Here is a 23,962-nt window from a genome sequence, read left to right on the forward strand (position 1 = left end):
GCTAAGAATTGGCGTCATTTAATTACACTGAGGGATCACTGAATTATTACCAAATATCTAATACTTCATAGGTCGTCCTTTTATCATCAGTACAGCAGCTATCAGACGTGGCATTGATTCAACAAGATGTCGGAAGCGTTTGGGAGATATGACCAAAGCCAAGCTGTGTGTAATGAGGCTAGCAATGCAGGTATGGAGGTGATTGGTGTGTAACAGATATTGTTCCGAATTGGCCCATGTTGTATTGGGTACTAAACTCTTCAACAGTGCTGCGCCTGTACGAGTAGTCGGACCCGGCGTTGACCTCTACCATCAACCTTTCTCTGACCTTTGCAGTTTTGCCGTCGGTTCGTTGTTTGACCATTTTGACGGCAGTCCTGGTATACCTTAACAACGGCGGTTCTCGAATACCCCATCAGTTCAACCGTTTGGGAAATAGAAGCACCAGCTCGTCAAGCTCCCATAATCTGTCCTTTATCAAAGTGCAATAAATCCTTCCTTTTACCCATCACGCTCGGAATTTTACTACCTACCGAACCACTGACACCGTATCTATGCTACGTAGGTAGACTAACTGTGTACTCTCATTGTCACCGGGTCGCATTCAGTTTTCATAGGGGTGGTCATAATTCAGTGATACTTAGTGTGTAAATACCTTCACAAGTTGCCATTATATTGCGCTACCTCAAATAAGTAACGCTTCACCAATTTGTTATTTGGTTTTTTTTTTTTTTTAGGAGCATTAGCAACTAAAGCCATATTGCTCCGGGGATATGCGGTGGGCATTCTCTGACCTTTCCGCATCCTCCGTATTAGGTGGTCATGGGCTCGAACCCCGATCTAATCAAGAAGCGTGTGCCACGCACTGCCGCTCCTGCCCACCTAGCTACGGAGGTGCCGCTTCTCCAATAGAGATTATTGTTACTTATTCTCGGTGGATACCACCACCCAGACGGCACCGCTGCAAATCTTATTAGCTACTCATCGGTGAATGGGCAGGTACCCCAGTGTTGCAACAATCACAACCAAGTTATGAAGTATAACTCCACAATATGAGAGATGCCTGATATTCAAATAGATCAAACTAAAAGCATTTTAAGGCTAAAGCCTTTACTTTTAATTTAAATCTCAAAAAAATAAATGTAGTTTGCAAATTTAAAAAAAAATTCTTCAGATATTATTTGATTTTATTCCCTTGCGGACGAATAGCGAAGCTTTTGAGTATGCACTTTTCACGTTGAAAGTGCATGTATGTGTAAAATGACATGAGGTATTTGCGTAGGGCGCTGAAAAAGATTTGAAAAAAATATATATAAGAATGGTATGATATAAGTATTTTTATATAGCATTTAATTTTCACTCTCGTGAGTATATCGTTGAAGACCACTTTGTGCATAAAGCTCCTCATGTTTTTGATATTTTGCTGATTTATTTTTATTATAAAGGTGTAACGTGTAATTGTAATTATCACTAGAATAGTTTTTAAAGGTGTTCATCATTTTAATTAATCTAACTGGTGCGAAAATAGAATTAATTTAATTCTAATGTATTATGAACTAAAATGTTTTTCTTGATTATAACCAATGAATTTCATAGGAAACAAATGGTGTCGTAAACACAATTTTGTGTAATCAATTATTTATGCATCTCTTTGAGTAGTTTATACAAAAATTACATCAGACATGCATCTCTATAATACTGTATTAAATGTCAGTAGTTTAGATCAAATGAAGGGAAAAATTCAGACTGCAAACCCAGGGTCCTGAGCTGGATATCATCATTCTCCTCTTTCTTGCTTTCTTGGTGATTCCCTTCTACTTCTCTCTCTCTCTCTCTCTCAGGGTAATGCGGAATTTTTTTTTTTTTTTTTTTTTTGGCTGGTGCAGCATAAGCCTCAGGCTTCCTTGCACCATATGGTTAATAATAATAATAATAGTGTGAATTTTCATCTTGATTTTTACTAGTTATTTGTAAATTTTGATCTGAATTGATTTTTTTTTTTTTTTTTGGTAATCCTGATCAGAAAGAGCTTTATTGTATGTTTCATCAAAACACTTTAAGTAACTGGATTGCTACCTGCATTTCAGAAATTTGCCTTACAGTGAACTGCACAAAGTGTTGACTTGCAAAACAGAAAAGAGTATTTGTGAAATTGAAATTCTAAAACCTCAGGGACCTCACATCTGGTGAGTATGGGCTTGGCACACCCAGGGTCCTGAGCTGGATATCATCATTCTTCTCTTTCTTGGTGATTTCCTTCTCTTCCCCCTCTCCCAGAGTACCTCAGAATTTTTTTATTTTTTGCCTGGTGTAGCTTAAGCCTCAGGCTTCCTTGCACCATATGGCTGCTAATAATAATAATAATAATAATTCTGTTAACTTAGCAGGCTGGCAGAAAAAAAAAAAGTGGGTAGGATAAAGAGGTGTATTTTTGCATTGTGTGCAACACTATTTTTGGGAAAAAGTTCAAATGAGTTTGATGATAAAGTAATATGTCTAAAACTATTTATAGTGTATTCAAGAAGTGGTTAACAAAATCTTGTTATATGATGTTCATGGAACGTTGGGTAGCAGTGAGATGAGATTTTCTTTTTGGTGGGAGGGAGAATGGGTGCATAGAAGTGAGTTGACCTATTGGTAATATGATACAAATGTAGAATAGTCTTTGAAAAAAAAAAAAAAAAGTTTAAAATTTTGAAAAGGATCAGAGCTGCTGTTTCAAAGTTATCTGAATATTTCTGTGGGAAGCTATGAAATCAAAAATAATCCAGAAACCTCCCCAGGGACCAACAGAATATATGGTGAAAATTTGGTGTTGATCCAAATTTTCCTTCTCTAGTGATACCTGAAACATTACTTTCATTTATATATAGAGATTTCTGCTAGGGGAGGAAATGGGGTAGACTGTGGAATTGTCTGTTATTTATTTCTGTATAACCTTTCATTTTCATTAAATACTGATCCATTGAAATTACTTGTTTCAATTTTTGGTTGTATCTTCACTAAATTTTTCTTGGTTTTCAGAACTCATTTGTATGCCAAATTCTCCATAGTCTTTTTCTGATTAATGCAGAGGTCTTTGAAGATCTTGTGATCCAGTGTTCATCAGCACAACTTCATCTATATGTAATAATGATTCAGTTTTTACATCCCCTACACTAATCTTTGTCAGTAACTTGCATTATTTTATTAACACTGCATGAAAATTATAAAGAGAAGTGACAAAAAAGGTGCAGCCCTGCCTCACTTCAAGTTTAACCTTAAACCATTTTTCAGTGCAACTTGTGCTGCAGATTTACATCACTGAAATTACTAAGGTCACAAGTGCACATATACTTGCTTATAAATAAATTTTCTGTTTATACTTCGGGACGACCCCGCGGTCAGAGGAGTTTGCAAGGTCGAGTGAATATAAGAAACATCACCGTATTTAGCAGTCACAGGCTTGAACCCTGGTCACTCAAAGCACTTGTACTTATGTACCCACGTGCCTGACCACTCGGCTACGGCAGCCACTTATACATTAATGCGAGGAGCATAATAAATAAATTTGATGAATTTGAAGTGTGATCAAGTCATGAAATTCTGATATCAGAAACATAATATGATGATACTCTAATATAAGGGATTCAGAATTTGAATATTAGCCATATTCAAATATAAAAACATTCTAAAGTAGAAACACTACCCAAAATGATTTTTACCTCCAACAAATCAGTGGTTGTTTCTGGTCAAGTTTTATGTATAGAATTTAAAATCAATCATAAAAATTTCCTATCGAATCTCAGTTTTAAGATATAGATTGATCTTTAAGATATAGCTGGATTCTGTACAAAGATATCATTACTGTTTGAAATACAATTTTTAAACTTATTAACTTTTGGTTGGTTTTGTTTATTAGGCTAAAAGTTAAGCAAGTACATCATTACTGTTCTTGCAATATAGTATATTTTGATTCACTTTTCCAGACAAGTCAGTATTTTTATTAATTTTATTACACCATTCAACTGTTCAATATATAGTGTATGATAAACTATGCTACAAGAATTCACCTTCTGTTCAAATTTACCAATTGCTTTTACTGTTTTTAGGTTAATGTATTGTTAAAATGGAGAAGACAAAGCACAGAACTTGCATCAATCACCCAGACAACTTCTGCTATGTTTGTTGACACTTAACCCTAAAAACTCAGAAGAAGAAAATATACAGTGTCACAAAAGTTGCATATTCATTGTACTTTGGCTGCAAGATCAGTGACCAAAAAAAAAAAAAAAAAATTGGGCTTCACATATCTGTTGTATTACTTGTACAACAAAGTTAAGGCTGTGGTTATATGGCAAGCTGAGAGCATTATCTTTTGCCGTCCCTATGGTGTGCCGTGAGCCCAAGAATCATTTCGACGACTGCTATTTCTGCATGACAAAATAGAAGGTATTTCCAAAAATAGCAAGCACTGCATCAAATATCTCATCAGCAATTAGGCCAGTGCCTCACAGTAAAGAACTGCCAGTACCTGTGCCACCAAAATCTTGGGGTATTGGAAGTAGTGATGAAGGTACAGAAGAAATCGTTTTACCAGATGTCACAGAACCATGTACTTCACATGATTTGGACTATGAGCCAGAAAAAGAAAAGGCCCCACACTACATCGAACAAGAAGAAATAAGCGACTTGATCAGAGACTTGGACTTACCCAAAGAGACGGCTGAATTACTCGGATCCAGACTACAACAGTGGAACTTACTCGACAAAGGTACAAACATTACAATATACCATAAGAGAAATGAAGAGTTTAAGATATTTTGCAATGGAAAACAACATGTATGTCTGCAAAGATTGTTGGTCTTATGCACGAACTGAACATTGATCACAATACCTCTGAATGGCATTTGTTCATTGATGCATCAAAGCTAAGTTTGAAAGCAGTATTGCTTCATAATGGAAATACTTTACCATCAATTCCTCTTGTTCACGCTGTTGGCCTGAAAGAAACTTACGATAGTATGTCCCAAATTCTTGCTGCTATATGTTACAATGATTATGGTTGAAATATTTGTGGTGATCTCAAAGTGATTGGACTGCTTGTTGGGTTACAAGGTGGTTTCACTAAATACTGTTGTTTCCTATGTTTGTAGGATAGTTGTGCAACAGCCACACACTGTCGTACAGCACTGGGACAAGAGAGATGAATATTTTCCTGGCAAAAGCAATGTAAAATACATTCCATTGGTTGATCCCCAAAAGGTTTTTCTTCTCCCTTTACACATCAACCTTTGACTGATTAAGAATTTCACAAAGGCACTGGATAAAGAAAGCAGAGGATTCGAATATTTATTGTAAATGTTTCCAAATTTATCTCATGCAAAGCTGAAGGAAGGAATTTTCATAGGTCCTCAAATAAGAAAGCTCCTAAAAGATGAAGAATTTCAAAGAAACCTGAATGATGTTGAACTCGCTGCATGGAGATCTTTCAAGGCTGTGATACATGGATTCCTTGGAAAGAGAAAAGAAGAGAACTATGAGCAACTGGTGACCAACTTGCTGAAATGTTACAAGAACATGGGGTGCCGAATGTCATTGAAAATGCATTTCCTTCATTCCCACGTGGATTTCTTTCCTGAAAACTTAGCAGATGTCAGTGATGAACAAGGAGAGTACTTCTACCAGGACATATCTGCAATGGAAAAACGATATCAAGGTCGCTGAGACTGCCATGATGGGAGATTACTGTTGGTTCCTTAAACGGGAAAGGAATCTGGAGTATAAAAGGAAATCATTGAGTGAGAAACATGTCTAAGTAATATATATTGTTTGTAATAATTACAACCATGTATGCTGATATTGTATAAAAACAAGGAATTTAAAAAATGCATATATCTTTTGATGTAGACGTGACAGAAGTAAAAGATTGATATTTTCATAATCAGACATTAATTTTGTTCAGAATAACTAACTTTTGTTCCAGAAGTATAATGAAAAAAAAAAATTGTCAGGTAGTGGAAACAGATTGTAAAACAGCAACCAAGTAATATTGAGTCATCTGGGTGAGAAATATGTTTTAGGAAAAAGAAAAATGAGAGTAGGAGTGTGCTACAGGCCATTAGACTGTGATGATTATAATGAACAACAACTTGTATACGGACAGACAATTGGCTAGTAAACCAGTATGTCTTATCATAGGGGGGTTTTAACATTCTAGATATTGACTCAAATTTGTGGGTAGACAGCCTACTCAATAGTAAAATATTTTTGAGTGCTACATTACTGATTGCTATACTAGCATGTTAGAGAGAGGCAGTAAGAGAAGCAGAAGATTATCAGCAGTGAAAATTCTTAATATGCCTTCAAGTAAAGAAGCAGTAGGTTGTTGTGTTGTTATTTAGTTTTTAGGAGCATTAGCAACTAAGGCCATATTGCTCTGGGGATATGTGGTGGTCATTACCTGACCTTTCCGCATCCTCCGTATTTGGTGGTAACAGGCTTGAACCTCAGTCTAATCAAGAAGCGTGTGCTACGCACTGCTGCTCCTGCCCACCTGGCTAGGAGGCGCCAGAAGCAGTAGGTAGCAGAGCTCATGGTGTACTGATGTGGAATTCATTCATTTCAAAGTTAACGGGAAGGAATTGTGTTTTCACATTGGTGATGAAACAATTTTTAAATTCTTTTCAATATGACCAGCCAGGGTTGTTAGCAAATGCAAGTGAGAATTAATCATAGAAGATACCAAGATACTTAAGATACTGTTCAATTTTAAGACTAAAATACAGTAGACCCCCACTTTAAAATATTAATTCATTCCAGAGTGAAAGTATTGTGAAAAAAAAACAATGTAAACTCAGTATCATATTGTTTTTTGGTAATTCATTCCAAGACCTCAGAAGTTGAAATTTTTGCTATATAACATTTAGCAGCATCACCCAAAAAAAAAAAAAAAAAAAATCACACCATTCCCTCCAAATGCCTGTCCAGTTCTTCCTTAAATTAATTCAACCTATCAACTTCTACAGCGACAGATGGAAGTTTGTTTCAGCAATTAACCACCCGCTGGCTAAAGGCAAATTTTCGCACATCTATTCTACATCTGTCTTTTCTTAATTTGAATTTATGCCCCCTTAGGTTCATAATCTGAACAAGTGGAAGGATCCCATCAGAATTCAGCGTGCTCAACCCATTCAAGGCCTTATACACTTCAATCAGATCACTGCGCAGGTGCCTAGTCTCCAGTACTCAGTACTCAAGGCTTGGCCTGACCATTGCCTTATACAGAGGGACAATCACCTCCTTCTCCCTGCTAGCAAAATTCCTATATATCATTGACAAAACCCCATGCCCTGGCAGCCTGTTTGCTCAGAAAATTTCATATCTGACTGCACAATTACTCCCAGGTGTTTTTCATTTTCTACCACCTTAAGTGTAGTACCACATAGTTGGTACGTTTCTCTGGGGTTACTTCTACCCATATGCAGTACTTTGCATTTGTCATGGTTAAACTTCAGTTGCCACTTCTTAGCCCATCTGCCCAAATTATCTAGATTCTGTTGCAGTAGCACACTGCCATTACTGTTATTAACAACCCTGATAATATACCTAATATACCTTCATCAATATCATTGATAAATGATAATTCGTTCCAAGCCCTCAGAAGTTGAAATTTTTGTTATAACAGCTATTTATCTCTTGTTTATATATTTATTTACCTCCTCCATTTCTTAAAAGCACCCACTCCATCTCCTCCTCCTCAGCTAAAGCTGAGGAGGGGTGGGTGCTTTTAAGAAATGGAATAGAGTGGGAAGGTGTTTTATTAAAAAAAATAGTTTGAAATATTATTTATTAATTCTGAAAAAAATTCAGTATTAATAAATCTCTGTAGAAAACAAAACTCTGTAGAAAACAAACATCTAGTTAGGTACGAATTAATGTGACTTTTGCTGCTGAACTTCTTGAGCGAGTCTCTCAACATCAGGCAAGTATGCCAAATTTTCATCTTTAAACTTGCCGAGAGACTCACATTATTCAGACAGTTTCTTGGTTTCTTTTTAATATAGTTCATGTTTGAAAATATTTGCCCACAGAAATTCATCGAACCAAAAACTGAGAGAAGTCTAAACGCAAATATTTACAAATTTGTATACGTGTCCGACAAGCTATTCCATGCATCGAACACAATTTGGTCTTGCTTTTTCAACTCAATTGCCATCCATTTGTGTAGAATTGCAAGGGCAGCCTTTTGCCTCTCAAAACCCTGAACTTCAGTTTTAAGGCATTTTAGTCTTGCACTCCACATGTCCTTGATTTTTGAGTCCTCTAACTCCATTTAAAATTGTGCTTCATGTGTGCTAAAAGTTCAAGAGCCGCAGTTACATCCTGAAAGAGCTACAGGTTGCAGACCCCTGGCTGAGAGGAAGGACCATGTGGTCCAGTCTGAGACAATTATAAGCCCATTATAAAGTGAAATAAGTAGTCGCCTGGCAGGTGCCTAGTCTCAGACACTGTAATTTGCAAAACTTAAGCCTTTCTTCGTAACTTCCTTTCTTCGCAGGTGCCTAGTCTCCAGACACTGTAATTTGCAAAACTTAAGCCTTTCTTCGTAATGAGGCCTCCAGACCTGTATACAGTACTCAAGGTGTGGCCTGACCATTGCCTTATACAAGGGAATAATCATCTCCTTATCCCTGCTAGAAAAATTCCTGTATATCATTGACAAGACACTGTGAGTTACTCTTGCAGACTGTCTGTACTGCTCAGAAAACTTCATATCTGCCTGCACAATTACCCCCAGGTCCTTTTCATTCTCTACCACTGTCAGTGTGGTACCACAGAGTTGATACATTGCTCTGGGATTTCTGCTTCCCATATGTAGTACTTTACATTTGTCAATGTTAAACTTCATTTGCCACCTCTCAGCCCATCTGCTCAACTTTTCTAGATCCTGTCATTAGTGTCATTAACAACCCTGCCAACCTTCGTATCGTCTGCAAACTTGGACATTAAGCCTGATGATTTATGCACCAACATCGAGCCATGATGATGAAGAGGTTGAAGAAATGTACACTGAAATTGAGAATCTTCTAGATGAGCAGAAAACCCACTACACTATTATTATGTTGGACTTCAATGCTAAGGTTGGAAAAAGGCAAAACAGCACAGAAAGAGGAACTATAGGAAATTTTGGAATTGGTGAAAGAAATAAAAGAGGTGAAAGACTTGTGGAATTTTCAGAATCTCAAGGAATGTCAGTAATGAACACTTTTTTTCAAGAAAAGGGTGAACAGAAAGTGGACATGGAAGAGTCCAAATGGATTAACAACTAATGAAATCGACTTCATCCTCACTAACAGAAGATATATTGTGAATGATGTTACCGTCCTGAATAAGGTAAATGTTGGAAGTGATCACAGAATGGTAAGATGTACACTTGATATAGATGTAGGAAAGGAAAGGAAAAAACTGACTCGAGTAAATAATACAAAGGTCTTTGAAATAACAGAGGAGGAGAAAAAGCAGTATGTACTGGAACTTAAGAACAAGTTTGAGCTTCAGCAGACTGCTCAGGACCAAGATATCGACGAGGAATACTACAACTTTCTGAAAGTGATAAAGCCCAAGAAACCTATAGGGAAACAGAAATCCAAAGAAGAAAAAATTAGTCAAGAAACACTTGTCATGATGAACCAAAGACGACAAATGAAGAGCAAGAAAAACACTGACAGGGAGAAAATTGAATATACTGAGTTATGCAAAGCCATTAGAAAGAGACTCAGAGAGGACATAAGAAGATTTAACACAAGAAAAGTAGAACAAGCATTAAGGGAAAACAAAGGATTTAAATCAGCAGCCATGAGCAGTAATACAGAAAGACAAATGATACTGAAACTGAAGAATAGCGATGGTGTACTTATAAACAGCAGAGAAGGCATAATTCAAATAGCAGAAGACTACTATAGAGAATTATACAAGGAGCAAGGGAATGATACCAGCTGTGGGGAAGATGGATTGCAAAGTAGCAACACATACAACATACCCGATATTCTTCCTGATGAGGTAGAACATGCATTGAAGAAAATGAAGAATCGGAAAGCCCCGGGGGAAGATGAAATTACTGTAGAGTTGTTAAAATTGGAAGGAAGAGACATAACACAAAAACTGGCAAGGCTCTTCACAAAGTGCATTAGAAAAGGTGTGATGCCTAAGCAGTCGAATAATGCAATCATAGTTTTGCTGCATAAGAAAGGAGATAAATCAGAAATTGGAAATTATAGACCAATTAGCTTGTTATCCCATATCTACAAGTTGTTCACAAGGGTCATTACTAACAGATAGAAAGAATACTTGATGAGAATCAACCGAAAGAGCAAGCTGGCTTTAGGACAGGATTCTCAACTGTGGATCACCTTCACGTAATATCACAGCTAATGGAGAAAGCAAATGAATATAAAACACCATTATGCCTGACATTTGTGGATTATGAAAAGGCATTTGACTCCATACAGCATAAGGCAATGTTTCGGGCACTGGAAAGACAAAGCATAGATACTCCATATATTATGATTTTGAAGAAAATATATGAGAGTGCTACATCCTTTATTAGACTAGACAAAGACAGTAGCAAATTTAAAATCGAGAAAGGAGTTCGACAAGGAGACACAATATCTCCGGAGCTGTTTACTGCTGCTGTTGAGGAAGCTTTCAGAAGATTAGACTGGTCGCAGAAAGGAGTCAATGTGAACGGAGAGTACCTAAACCATTTACAATTTGCAGATGACATTGTGGTCATAAGCCACGATCCTAAAGAATTAGAGGAAAATCTTAATCAGTTAGTAAGGATTTTGGACTAAAGATAAATATAGCTAAAACAAAAGTAATGATGAACAAGTATGCCACGGAAAGGGAAATAATGATTGAAGGAGCAGTAATTGAAAAGGTGGAGTCATATACTTATCTGGGACAAGTTATTAGCTGTAATAATGATAAATGGCTGGAAGTCAAGAGAAGAATAAATTTTGGATGGATAGCATTCAGGAAATATAGTCACATACTGAAGAGCAATATCCCAGTTTGTCTGAAACGTAAAATAATGAATCAATGTATACTCCCCACCATGACTTATGGAAGTGAAACTTGGGCACTCACCAAAAGAATGGAAGAGAAGCTAAGAACTACACAGCGAAGAATGGAACGAATTATATTGGGAATCAGACTGTTAGATAAGAAGAGAAATACATGGATTAGGCAGCAAACTCAAGTAAAGGACATTCTTATCAAAACTAAAGAACTAAAATGGTCTTGGGCAGGACACATAGCTCGAAGACATGATGACAGATGGACTAAGAAAATAACAGAATGGTACCCAAGAGGAGCTAGAAGAAAACCTGGAAGACAAAGGCAGAGATGGATAGATGAAATTCATGAGTTTTTGAGTAGTAAATGGATGGCCAGTGCTCAAAACAGAAGGAACTGGAAAGTTGCTGGAGAGGCCTTCATCCTGCAGTGGATTGAAAATGGCTGATGATGATGATGATGACCATCATCAATATCATTTATAAATACAGAAAACAACAATGGACCCAGCACTGAACCCCGAGAGACTCCACTAATAACATTAGTCCACAAAGAGCAGTGTCCATTGATTACCACTCTCTCTTCTCCCACTCAACCATCCCTTTATCCATAGCAGCAATTTGCCTCCAGTGCCACACTGCCCCAATTTGTGCAGCAGCCTTCCATGTGCAACAGTATCAAAGGCTTTTCTAAGATCCAAATATATGATATCAAAGTTATTCTCTGCATCCAGTTCCTTTGTGACTACATCATAGTATCCAGTCAAATTAGTCAGACAATACTTCTCCTTAACAAACCCATGCTGTGTCCGAGCTATAACTGAAGTCTTGTCTAGATGATCCTGGAATGCTTCTTTAACCAGTGCATCCATTAATTTCCCTGGAACAGAAGTTAAACAGGTCTGTAATTACACGTCGCCCTTTGATCCTCCTTTGTAGATTGGGGTCACATTTGCACATCTCCAGTCCATGGGTACCTCCACTGAGTCCAGGAAAGCTCTCATAATTATGGCTAAGGGTTAGCTTACTTCCTTTGCCGTCTCCTTTAATATAACTGGATAGATTCCATCCACCCAGGTGCCTTTCTTGTGTTTATCTTCAGTAATTTCTTCTCCAGTTTACTCTCAGTTATTACAAGATTATCTAGCTTACTGCCAGAGTTGAATACACCTCTGGCATTCCCCTCCCTGAATAACTGCACTTGTGAATGTCAATGCAAAATATTCATTTAGTTTGTTAGCTACCTGATCAGGATCATCAACAGTTGAATCTTCGGTATCAAGTGGACCAATCTGATTCATCCCCTTCCTTTAGAGTTTACATAAGTAAAGAACTCTTTGCTGTTTTTCTTTGCATCCTTTACCAAAGATTTCTCGTAATCTGCATTCGCCTGCCTAACTTCCTTTGTAACTTGGTTACAGACCAGCTTATATCTATCATAGGCTTTTGTGTCACGTGTTAATTTATATGTATCCCATGCATTTTTCATCTATGTCACATGTCTAATTAGTTCAACTGACATCCATTTAGGCCTAAATCTTGAACAATATTTCTTTGTTGGTATGAAAAGCCTAGTAGCTTCCAAGATTAATTCTTTGAATGCTTCCCATTTTGAATTTGCTGTTGGTAACACCATCAGTTGTTCCTCCGTATAGAATTTAAGTACAGTTTCAGACCACCGTAGTCACCTTTACAAAAGCCAAAACCCTTCCCTTGATGGTAGTTACCGCTTTGAGTAAATCCCACACTGTGATCACTGCCACCTAGTGGTTCCTTTATCCGCAGATTCTTGATGCATGAAGAATCACTACTGATAATCAGATCGAGAGCATTACTCCCTCTAGTTGCCTCCCGAACATGCTGCTGTAGAAAACAATCATCCAATAAATCGCCGACTGGGCTAGCCGTGTAGGTAAAGTGCCTGCCTGGCAACCCAGAGGTCGCGGGTTCGATTCCCGCCTCGGGCTGGATATCAAAATGGTGCCGAACCAACTGGTTGGTTGGATATCCCGGCCACGATACACGAAGGAAGCAAGAAAAAACGGGTTCCTTCGTATATTGATCACATCATAAGAAATAAATAAAATAAATAAATCCATAAAAGCTTTGTTATTGTGTGAGTGACCAACCCACAAATTCCAGTCAATATTCAGGAAATTATAGTCCCCCATTATAAGACACTCTAATTTACTGGCCCACTCTATTTCTCTGCACAATTGCTCATTATACTCATCAGATTCATTAGGTGTATAACACACACCTACTCTCATTTTTCCTTTCCCAGTGCTTATGTCACACCAGACTCAACATTGCATTGTCCACCCACATCAATTGGATCCACTTCCGTAGAGTTTGTGTTTCTTAACTAATAGCATAACCCCTCCTCCCTTCCTGTCCTGTCTATCCTTTCTGTACACATTGTACTCCCCAAATTCCAGTTCTGCACTGCTTATGTCTGTGTGACACCATGTCTCTGATATACCAACAATCTCTAGCTTTGATGCCTTGACTAGCACTTCAAGCTCATCAAATTTATTAACTATACTCCTAGCATTGGTGTACATGCACTTGTTTCTACTCTTAGTTACCCTAACACAGCTCCATTTACTTGTTCCATTATGACTCCCAACAGTCCTGGAAATTCCCATTGCCTTGCTTTCCAGGCTGCTGCTCAATTGCATTTCAATAGAAGTAGTGCAAGAATCACTTTTACCTCGGCCAGCGGTTACTGTTAATCTATTAGTCCATGTATCCCCCCAAGCTAGCAGTTTTCTGACCCACCTAACACTGCCTCAATAGCATCAGCAAATATTCTTGCACCCTTTCTATTTAAGTGTATTCCACCCCTGTAGAAGCAGTCTCTTGTTAACAAGCACAGACCAGGCTGAGAAAAATTCTACCCCTTGAGCCTTGCACAGTCTCTCCAGGGCAGAATTGATCGACAAGGCTCTCATCATATACTCCCTCCTATCATGTCTTTGCAGAATTGCACACAATTTCAAATTCAACCATAACTCACCGCTTTTTTTCAACATTGACTTGTTCTTGTTAAGTAATTCTTCTGGTCTCCTACTCTTAATGTCATTAGTGCCAACGAGTACAACAATATCACCTTTTGTGCCCTTAAAGGATGATATCTGCCCTACAACGTAGTAGTAGTAGTGGCATGTGATGCAAGAAAGCAAGTGTATGAGTTTATGCAGCATCAGCCAAAAAAAAATCACACCGTTCCCTCCAAATGCCTGTCCAGTTCCTCCTTAAATTTATTCAACCTATCAACTTCCACAACAACAGATGGAAGTTTGTTCTAGCAATTAACCACCGCTGGCTAAAGGCAAATTTCCACACATCTATTCTACATCTGTCCTTTCTTAATTTGAATTAAGAAAGGACAAGAAAGAATTTGAATTACGAACACTTAGGTTCGTAATCTGAACAAGTGGAAGGATCCCATCAGATTTCAGCGTGCTCAACCCATTCAAGGCCTTATACACTTCAATCAGATCACCGGGCAAGTGCCTAGTCTCCAGCCACTGCAATTTGCAGAACTTAAGCCTCTCTCGGTAAGAGGATCCCTTCATTCCCCTCACCAATCTTGTTGCCCTTCTCTGTACATGCTCAAGCAAATCTACATCCTTCCTAAAATGAGGCCTCCAGACCTGTACGCAGTACTCAAGGCTTGGCCTGACCATTGCCTTATACAGAGGGACAATCACCTCCTTTTCCCTGCTAGCAAAATTCCTATATATCATTGACAAAACACCATGATGTGCCCTGGCAGCCTGTTTGCATTGCTCAGAAAACATATCTGACTGCACAATTACTTCCAGGCTTTTTCATTTTCTACCACCTTAAGTGTAGTACCACATAGTTGGTACTTTTCTCATAACGTCATCAACCTTTGCCCCTGGAAGATATACCCTGGTCCTGTTCCAGCTATCCTTTTTGCACAATATGTTTCCTGTTTCCTTGACAATAGAGTCACCTAAAACAACTAGTTCCTTTGGGACCAGCACATTCTGCCTTGGGGGTTGCCACTGTGTTGTGTGATGTTCAAGTGCAAGCTCTGGCATTGATGGTCCCTTAATTTAAATCCTTCGAGGGCATCCACTCTGTCCTTCAAGCTCTCATAGCTTGAAGTACAGGGTGGCCTATCAATTTAAATCCTTCGAGGGCATTGACCCTGTCCTTCAAGCTCTCATATAAGCCCATAACAATGCCGAGTTGGCGCCTGATTTCCTCGCACTCCTTAAATTGTACAATATAATATAATGTACCCTTGGCAATATAGGGTTGAATTTGAAAGTGTCTGCAATTCTGCCCAGACACGATAGGAGGGAGTATATGATGAGAGCCTTGTCGATCAGTTCGGCCCTGGAAAGATTGTGCAAGGCTCAAGGGGTAGAATTTTTTTCAGCCTGGACTGTACTTGTTAACAGGAGAGATTGCTTCTACAGGGATGGGATACACTTAAATAGAAAGGGTGCAAGAATATTTACTGATGCTATCGAGGCAGTGTTAGGTGGGTCGGAAAACTGCTAGCTTGGGGGGAGACAAAGACCAATATATTGACAGTAGCCACTGGCAGAGGTGAAAGAGATTCTTGCACTGCTTCTATTAGAATGAGCAGAAGCCTGAAAAACAAGATGCATGATATTTCAGAGACGGCTGGGAGCCATTGCGGTACAAGTAAACACATGGGTTGTGTTAGGGTAGCTAAGAATAGAAACAGGTGCAGGTATACTTGCGTGTACACCAATGCTAGGAGTTTAATAAATAAATTTGATGAATTTGAGGTATTGCTCAAAACATCAAAGCCAGATATTGTTGGGATATCAGAGACATGGTGTCACACAGATATAAGGGATGCAGAACTGGAATTTGGGGAGTACAACGTCTACAGAAAGGATAGACAGGATAGGAAGGGGGGAGGGGTTATGCTATTAGTTAAGAAACACATAAAAACAAAGGAAGTGAAGCCAGTCGACAACGCTGGACAGTGCAGCGTTGAGTCAGTTTGATGTGACATAAGCATTGGGAGATCAAAATTGAGAGTAGGAGTGTGCTATACGCCTACTGACTCTGATGAGTATAATAAGAAACTGTACAGGGAAATAGAGTGGGCCAGTAAATCAGAGAGTCTTATAATGGTAGATTTTAATTTCCCAGATATTGACTGGAATTTGAGGGCTGGTCACTCACACACTAGCAGGGCTTTTGTGGATATATTGGATGATTGTTTTCTACATCAGCATGTTCGGGAGGCAACTAGAGGGAGTAATACTCTTGATTTGATTATCAGCAGTGATTCTTCATGCATTAAGAATCTGCAGATAAATGAACCACTAGGTGGCAGTGATCACAGTGTGCTGAAGTGGGATTTACTCAAAGAGGTAACTACCATTAGGGGTAAAGGGAAGGGTTATTGCTTCCGTAAAGGCGACTACGATGGACTGAGACAGTATTTAAATTCTATACAGTGGGACCAACTGATGATGTTACCAACAGCAAATTCAAAATGGGAAACATTCAAAGAATTAATCTTGGAAGCTACTAGGCTTTACATACCAACTAAGAAATATTGTTCAAGGTTTAGGCCAAAATGGATGTCAGATGAACTAATGAGGCATATGGCAGAGAAGAAAAATGCATGGGATACTTACAAATTAACACATGACACAGAAGCCTATGATAGATACAAGATGATATGCAACCAAGTTACAAAGGAGGTTAGGCAGGCGAAGGCAGATTACGAGAAATCCTTGGCAAGGGATGCAAAGAAAAACAGCAAAGAGTTCTTTACTTATGTAAACTAGAAGGAAGGGGATAAATCAGATTGGTCCACTTGATATTGATGGGTCAACTGTTGATGACCCTACTCAGGTAGCTAACAAACTAAATGAATATTTTGCATCAACATTCACACATGAGGAGTTATTCAGCGAGGGGAATGCCACAGGTGTATTCAACTCTAGCAGTAAGCTACAGAATCTTGAAATAACTGGGAGTAAAGTGGAGGAGAAACTGTTGAAGATAAACACAAGAAAGGCACCTGGGGTGGATGGGATCTATCCAGTTATATTAAAGGAGGCAGCAAAGGAAGTAAGCAAACCCTTAGCCATAATTATGAGAGCTTCGTTGGACTCAGGGGAGGTACCCATAGACTGGAAATGTGCAAATGTGACCCCAATTCACAAAGGAGGATCAAAGGCTGACACAAGTAATTATAGACCTGTGAGCTTAACTTCTGTTCCAGGAAAATTAATGGAGGCACTGGTTAAAGAAGCACTGCAGGATCATTTAGACAAGACTTCAGTTATATCTCAGACACAGCATGGTTTTGTTAAGGGGAAGTCTTGCCTGACCAATTTGATTGGGTATTATGATGCAGTCAAAAAAGAACTGGATGCAGGGAATAGCTTTGATATTATATACCTGGATCTTAGAAAGGCTTTTGATACTGTTGCACATGGAAGACTGCTACACAAAGTGGAGCAGTGTGACATTGGAGGCAAATTGCTGCTATGGATAAAGGGGTTGTTGAGAGGGAGAAGACAGAGAGTGGTAATCAATGGACACTGCTCATCGTGGACTAATGTTATTAGTGGAGTCCCTCAGGGCTCAGTGTTGGGTCCATTATTGTTTTCTGTATTTATAAATGATATTGATGATGGTATAGCAAGCTTAATGTCCAAGTTTGCAAACGATACAAAGGTTGGCAGGGTTGTCAAAGACACTACTGACACTACGCTGCTGCAACATGATCTGGAAAGGTTGAGCAGATGGGCTGAGAGGTGGCAAATGAAGTTTAACATTGACAAATGTAAAGTACTACACATGGGAAACAGCAACCCCAGAGCAATGTATCAACTCTGTGGTACTACACTGACAGTGGTAGAGAATGAAAGGGACTTGGTGGTGGTTGTGCAGGCAGATATGAAGTTCTCTGAGCAGTGCAGACAGGCTGCAAGAGTAGCTCATGGAGTATTGTCAATGATATACAGGAATTTTTCCAGCAGGGATAAGGAGGTGATTATTCCCTTGTATAAGGGAATGGTCAGGCCACACCTAGAGTACTGTATACAGGTCTGGAGGCCTCATTTCAAGAAGGATGTAGAGCTGCTGGAACGAGTACAGAGAAGGGCAACAAGATTAGTGAATGGAACAAAGGGGTGCTCTTACGAAGAAAGGCTTAAATTTTGCAAATTACAGTGTATGGAGACTAGGCACCAGCGAGGTGATCTGATAGAGGTGTATAAAGCCTGGAATGGTTTGAGCATGCTCAATGCTGATGGGATTCTTCCTCTAGCTCAGAATAATCACCTGAGAGGGCATAAATTCAAATTGAGGAAAGACAGATGTAGGATAGACGTGCGGAAATTTGCCTTTAGCCAGCGGGTGGTTGGTTGGTGGAACAGACTTCCATCCCTTGTAGTGGAGGTTGATAGCCTAAATAAGTTTAAGGCTCAGCTGGACAGGTATTTTGAACGAACAGAGGGGTGAAATGGAAGTGTTTTTTTTTTTTTTTTTTTTCTTTTTGGCTGATGCTGCATAAGCTTGCTTTCTTGCATCAAATGCCTCTACTAATGCTAAATGCTAATGCTAATATACAAGAGGAAAAGAGTGGGGGAAAACTGAACCTTGGGGGACACCGGCATTAGTGGAGAAGTTAGAAGACAGAGAGCCATCTACCATCACCCTCAGTGAGTGATCAGAGAAAAAACTGGATAACAAATTACAAAAAACAGTTGGCAGACCATAAGATGGAAGCTTATTAAGAAGACCTTTATGCCAAACACGATTGAAAGCCTTTGAGATGTCAAGATCAACTGCTTGCGTTTCACCGAACCTTTCCATTGAATTAGTCCATAAATGGGTAACATAAGCCAGAATATCACCAGTGATCAACACTGACGGAATCCATACTGGCGATCGTTGATCAGATGGAAGGTTTCTAGGTAGTTTAAGAGTTGGGGGTTAATTGATTTCTCCATTACTTTAGAAAGAGTAGAAGTAATTGGATGGGATGGATTTGTCAGCCTCTTTAGGAACTGGCTAGATATGAGCAAATTTCCAAATAGAAGGAAAAACATCTTTGGAATAAGAAAGTGAAAAAAGGTGGCAAAGAATAGGAGTAAGTTCAGGAGCACAGGTTTTGAGAACAAGTGGAGAAATTCCATCAGGACCTGGAGCTTTCTTAGCATCAAGATTCATCAAAATCCTTCTGATATCCTTTTGACGGAAGACCACAGGAGGCATTGAATGGAGCGTGTTGGGAATGGTGGGAGGTGTTTTACCAAGATCATTAATACATCAGCTGGAAGAAAAATATGATGCTAGCAGGTCAGCTTTATCCTTGGCTGAAGTGACAACAGAACCATCTGGTTTGGACAGAGGTGGGAGCAGAGATGGGCAAAAGTTGCGGCCAATAGCTTTGGCAAGAGACCAGAATGCTCGACTACCATTAGGGCAAGAAGCAAGTTTTCTACTCTTAGCCTGTTCAAACTCTAGTTTGGACTGATTAATAACTGCTTTACAATTGTTGCAAGCTTTGGTGTAGGCAGAAAATGAAACTGAAGAATTAGAAACAAGCCAATTACGATATGCAACATTCTTCTCCTCAAATAGGCCTCTGAGGTTGGGTATATTCATATTACGTTCTTAGCGTTTTTTCACCAACCTTTCATGGAGTAAAATAAAATTAAAATAAAACAAAACAAATCTTGATAACTATATTTACAATAACCTGTATTTACAAAATTAATATACGTATTAAAAGTATTAAAACACAAGATTAAAATGCATTAAAATATACTAAGTTAAAAGCGATAAAATCCCGTAGCTTTCAAAGGCTCCAGCCTTCTTCTTCAGCAGTACTCTCTATTATTCAGTACACCTTTAAATATCAGCAGGGTAATGGTAGGCATCACATGTTTCCATTCTCACGTGTTCCGCTCTCTTGCATTGTGGAACCGGAAGTGGCTCGAACGGAAGTCGTACGGAACCGTTCATCCTTTTTTAGGATAATAGTCTCTAAAAGGGGGTGAATCCGTACACCCCTATCCCTATTAATGTTGGTTGTAGAGCTGATCCGCAAACTCTCGAGCCACTTACGGTCCCAGAACCTATGCGCCCGATTAAATGAACAATCTGTGCAACATTCTTCTCTTGAACAGCCTTAGCACATTTATTGGAAAACCAAGGTTTAGATAAAGGATGAGATTTTAAAGTGGAGTGTGGGATAAAGGATTCCATTCCTGCAAGAATAATTTCACTGACACTATCTGAGCAAACGTTGACATGAGAAGTTTTGAAACAGTAATCCGACCAAAGAAAAGAAGTCTCGCAGGTCATCCCATTTTGCATTCTTGTAATGCCAGACAATACGAGGTTGGGAATAGCCATGAGATAAAGGTTCCATTGGAGACGAGACAATCACCAAGTTATGATCTGAAGTGCCTAGAGGACCTCTCACTTCAACTGTATACTTAGAAGGGTTGTTTGTGAGAAAAAGAGACGAGCTATTGGCTGTATGATTAGGATTGTCTGGTATTCTTGTAGGTAAATGAACAATCTGTGCTAGGTCATTAGTAATTGCAAAAGCCTCAGCATCTCGACCTGCTGGGTTGGTGTGACTAGAAAATGGAAGCCAGCTGAAGTTGTGAACATTAAAATCACCAAGGAAAATTACCTCACTGTTAGGAAAGTTGGACTGGAGAAAGTCAAGTTGCAAAGAGAGGAAGTCAAAGAGCTCCAAGTGATTAGTGGAGTTGGGAGAACGGTAGAGACAACAGATGAATTTGACACAATGAGGTAGAGAGATTTTAAGCCAGAGAAGATCAAAGAGAGGAGATTCCAAATTGCCAAGTCTCTGACAGGGAATATCAGAATGAACATATGCACAAGTACCACCTTTGAGGCGAAAGGAATCATACAGCGAATAATTTGGGCATCTGGGATGAGCAGTAGTTGAATCAACCGATAACTGAGATTCTGTCAGAAAAAGTAGATGGGGTTTGGCAGACTGCAAGTGGAAATGGACATCGTTGAGATTAGAATTGAGACCACATATATTTGTGAAATGAATTAGGAAGTCCTTGGGAGGTTTAGATCTTTTCGCAGATAAGCTTGCTCTATTAGTTTGACAATTCATGGTGTATTCAATAGTAAGAAAACGTGGGTGGGACATGCTGTATGAAGTAATGAAATTTTTGGATATGGCGTACATGTGGTAAGAATATACCCAGGTCCTTGACATAACGTGGCCTCGACAATGCTCCCTGCATACACACTACTCGGACTCCCTCCAGTCACTACCTGGCAGAGTAGAGGTAGCAAGATTATACACCATCTGATCCGGAAGCCTCCTAGAGAGTTATCAATAGGTTCGGTCCGGTGTACTAACTAGCGGCCAGCCTGCGAAACCCGTTTTAGAGCTGTACCCTCGAAATGTAAGGAATATTGGATCTCGCCACGACGTTCTTCATAACCTCAAAAGTCATCAATCATACTACATGATGGAAGAGATAGGGAAGGGTTGACCGGAACTTAGCTCAAGAGACTACACATGGGTTCCTTCAAGCCTCCAATAAGCAAAGTGGTGGTATTGCACCGGTTGATGAGAGTCACCTGCCACCTAGTACTGCCTGGTAACATACAGGGGTGGCATTCCTCGATGTCGTGTGCGCGCACACCTCGACCCATGCTTACGTTGGTTCACACCTGGGTGGTCACCCACCATGTACTTGTGCATGGAGGTTATACCCAGGATTACTAACAGTCCCACCATCGTGAAGGTGCGAGCAGAGGATTTGGCTGTCACAGGCCGTCCGGACTTCGCCGAAATTGGGTCCACTTGACTTGAGTCTCACCCTAATATCAGTTCCATCAGCGTTTTAGATTCCGAGGTAGCAAGTACAGCTTGTCTGGCATATCTGAGAGAATGTCTGTGACAACCTCAAGGACCTAAAACCTCAAGGACAAAATACCTCACCCTATACCATTTGCATAATGTTATCTGTTTAAAAGTAATGTATTTCAAGGTGAAGTTGATTTGTAGGAGTTTTTAATGGCATAAAATTACCTTAAAGCAGTGAAAGAATTTGGTGGCCACCAAACATAAAGGAGGACATGATAGTCCCCAATTTGCTAAATTATTGGTATGTCCATCAAATTAAATTTTGGATGTCTTAATTGGGCTGCAGGCTTCACTGAATTTGTGGATTTTTGAGTCAAGAGCAGCATTCTCCACATCTCACTTGGTATTGGGATGGCAAAGATAGACAATTTATAGTGATGTGATGTAATACAAAATTAGTGAGACTAATTTGATTATTGTTAACATACTATTATTATCGTAACTTATAATTATAAACACAAATTTATTTATTATGTAAATTGGCATGCTTATGTGTGTGTGTTTGTTTGTGTGTATATATATATTAAATGTTACAGTGGATGAAAAAAAGGTTTTCAGTTGATGAAATAGTTTCAGTTAATGAAAGGTTAATAAGTCAGATATGACAGATGCACCTAAAAAAGCAAAGCAGTAAAGGATGCAAGAGTATATATGTTTGTATTAATCCTACTTCTATTATCCTACTTTTATTGCTATTTTATTAATAAATTTTATTTATTAATAAAATTTATTAATAAAATTTATTAAAAAAAATTATTTTTTTTTTATAGTAACTATTTTATTTTATTTATTTATTTTTTGTTCAGAAATCGCGAAAATGATGGGCATGCGCAATAGTTGTGCTTTCAAATGAAGCAAAAACTTGAAATTATTCAAAAAAAAATAAAGGGAAGCTATTCAATTTAAAATTGACATTGTAAAAAATAAAGGGAAGCATTGATTTGGACACGCGACTAGTACGTGTTAAGTTTTTTTTCCATGGTTAACCGCGGGTAACTGAATCAGCAGATACAGGGGCACAACTGTATTTTTATTAACCATATCTTATTCTAACTTGATCCTTATTTTTACCTTAATAAATGACACTGCATTGGGATTAACTTGTCCATACTGTATTAGAAAGTGCTAATTACATTTTTGTTGCTTTTTGGCCTTTCACCTTTCTTCTACTACTATGGACAAGTATAGCAACGCAGTTCCTGATACACGGTCAGGTGTAGTCTCCCGATGAAATTACCGGCTCTTGTATCAATATTTGCATCAGATTCTGTACATTTGCCTTACCTATATTCAACCATTATCCAAATATGTTTCCCCCCACATCTGATGACAGCTGTACCATTTTTTATTTTTGTTTTATTTATATTTTACTGTACTAATTTTACTTTACAGTTCGCCCGCCTTCTATTGGCTATGTAATTTAGTACATAATTTGCTTAATTCATCATAACTTTTAGGATATTAATGTTCTTTCACCTTTCACACATCTACTACACTTCCTTTTCTACTATCCTCACCTTTCTAGTTTCTGGCACTCTGTGTAATTTTCACATCCATTTATGCATACTTTATTCAATATACAGTAAACCCCCGCGAATAGCGGGGGTTACGTTCCTGAGAAATGTCGTGAAAACACAGATACTGAGTTATGGCTCCCATAGTAATAAAGGGATTCCGTTCCAAAGTATGAATTATATAAGAAAAACTAGTCTAAAATTATGTCTATGTATGTATTATATGTACCTTCATAATATGACTTATACGAAGATCATTTCCATCTATTCGGAAATGATCTTCGACCAAACACTGGCTGACAAGAACATCGGCATAAAAGTTAACGGACACTACATCAATAACTTAAGATATGCCGATGACACAGCACTAATAGCGGATTCAGAACAAGATTTACAGACCATCTTGAACGAAGTGGACATAGAAAGCCAAGCATAGGGGCTACGAATCAACAAAAAAGAAAACAAAGGTGATG

At 38.7% G+C, this 23,962-nt stretch overlaps 1 protein-coding gene across 1 annotated transcript in view; it reads left to right on the forward strand.

The window, feature by feature from the left end:
- Nucleotides 1–1,248: 1,248 nt before the first annotated feature.
- The window catches only part of Dcr-1 (Endoribonuclease Dcr-1), a 153,009-nt gene continuing 130,295 nt past the window's right edge, over nt 1,249–23,962 (forward strand). Inside the window, exon 1 of the mRNA XM_090376375.1 lies at nt 1,249–1,321. Within this exon, the coding sequence (XP_090232501.1) occupies nt 1,319–1,321 (3 nt within the window). The 5' untranslated portion in view covers nt 1,249–1,318. The remainder of the gene's footprint in view (nt 1,322–23,962) is intronic.

Source organism: Mastigoproctus giganteus, chromosome 6 (assembly GCF_048544385.1).
Source record: "Mastigoproctus giganteus isolate SK-2022 chromosome 6, ASM4854438v1, whole genome shotgun sequence".
In the NCBI taxonomy this organism is placed as follows: domain Eukaryota; kingdom Metazoa; phylum Arthropoda; class Arachnida; order Uropygi; family Thelyphonidae; genus Mastigoproctus; species Mastigoproctus giganteus.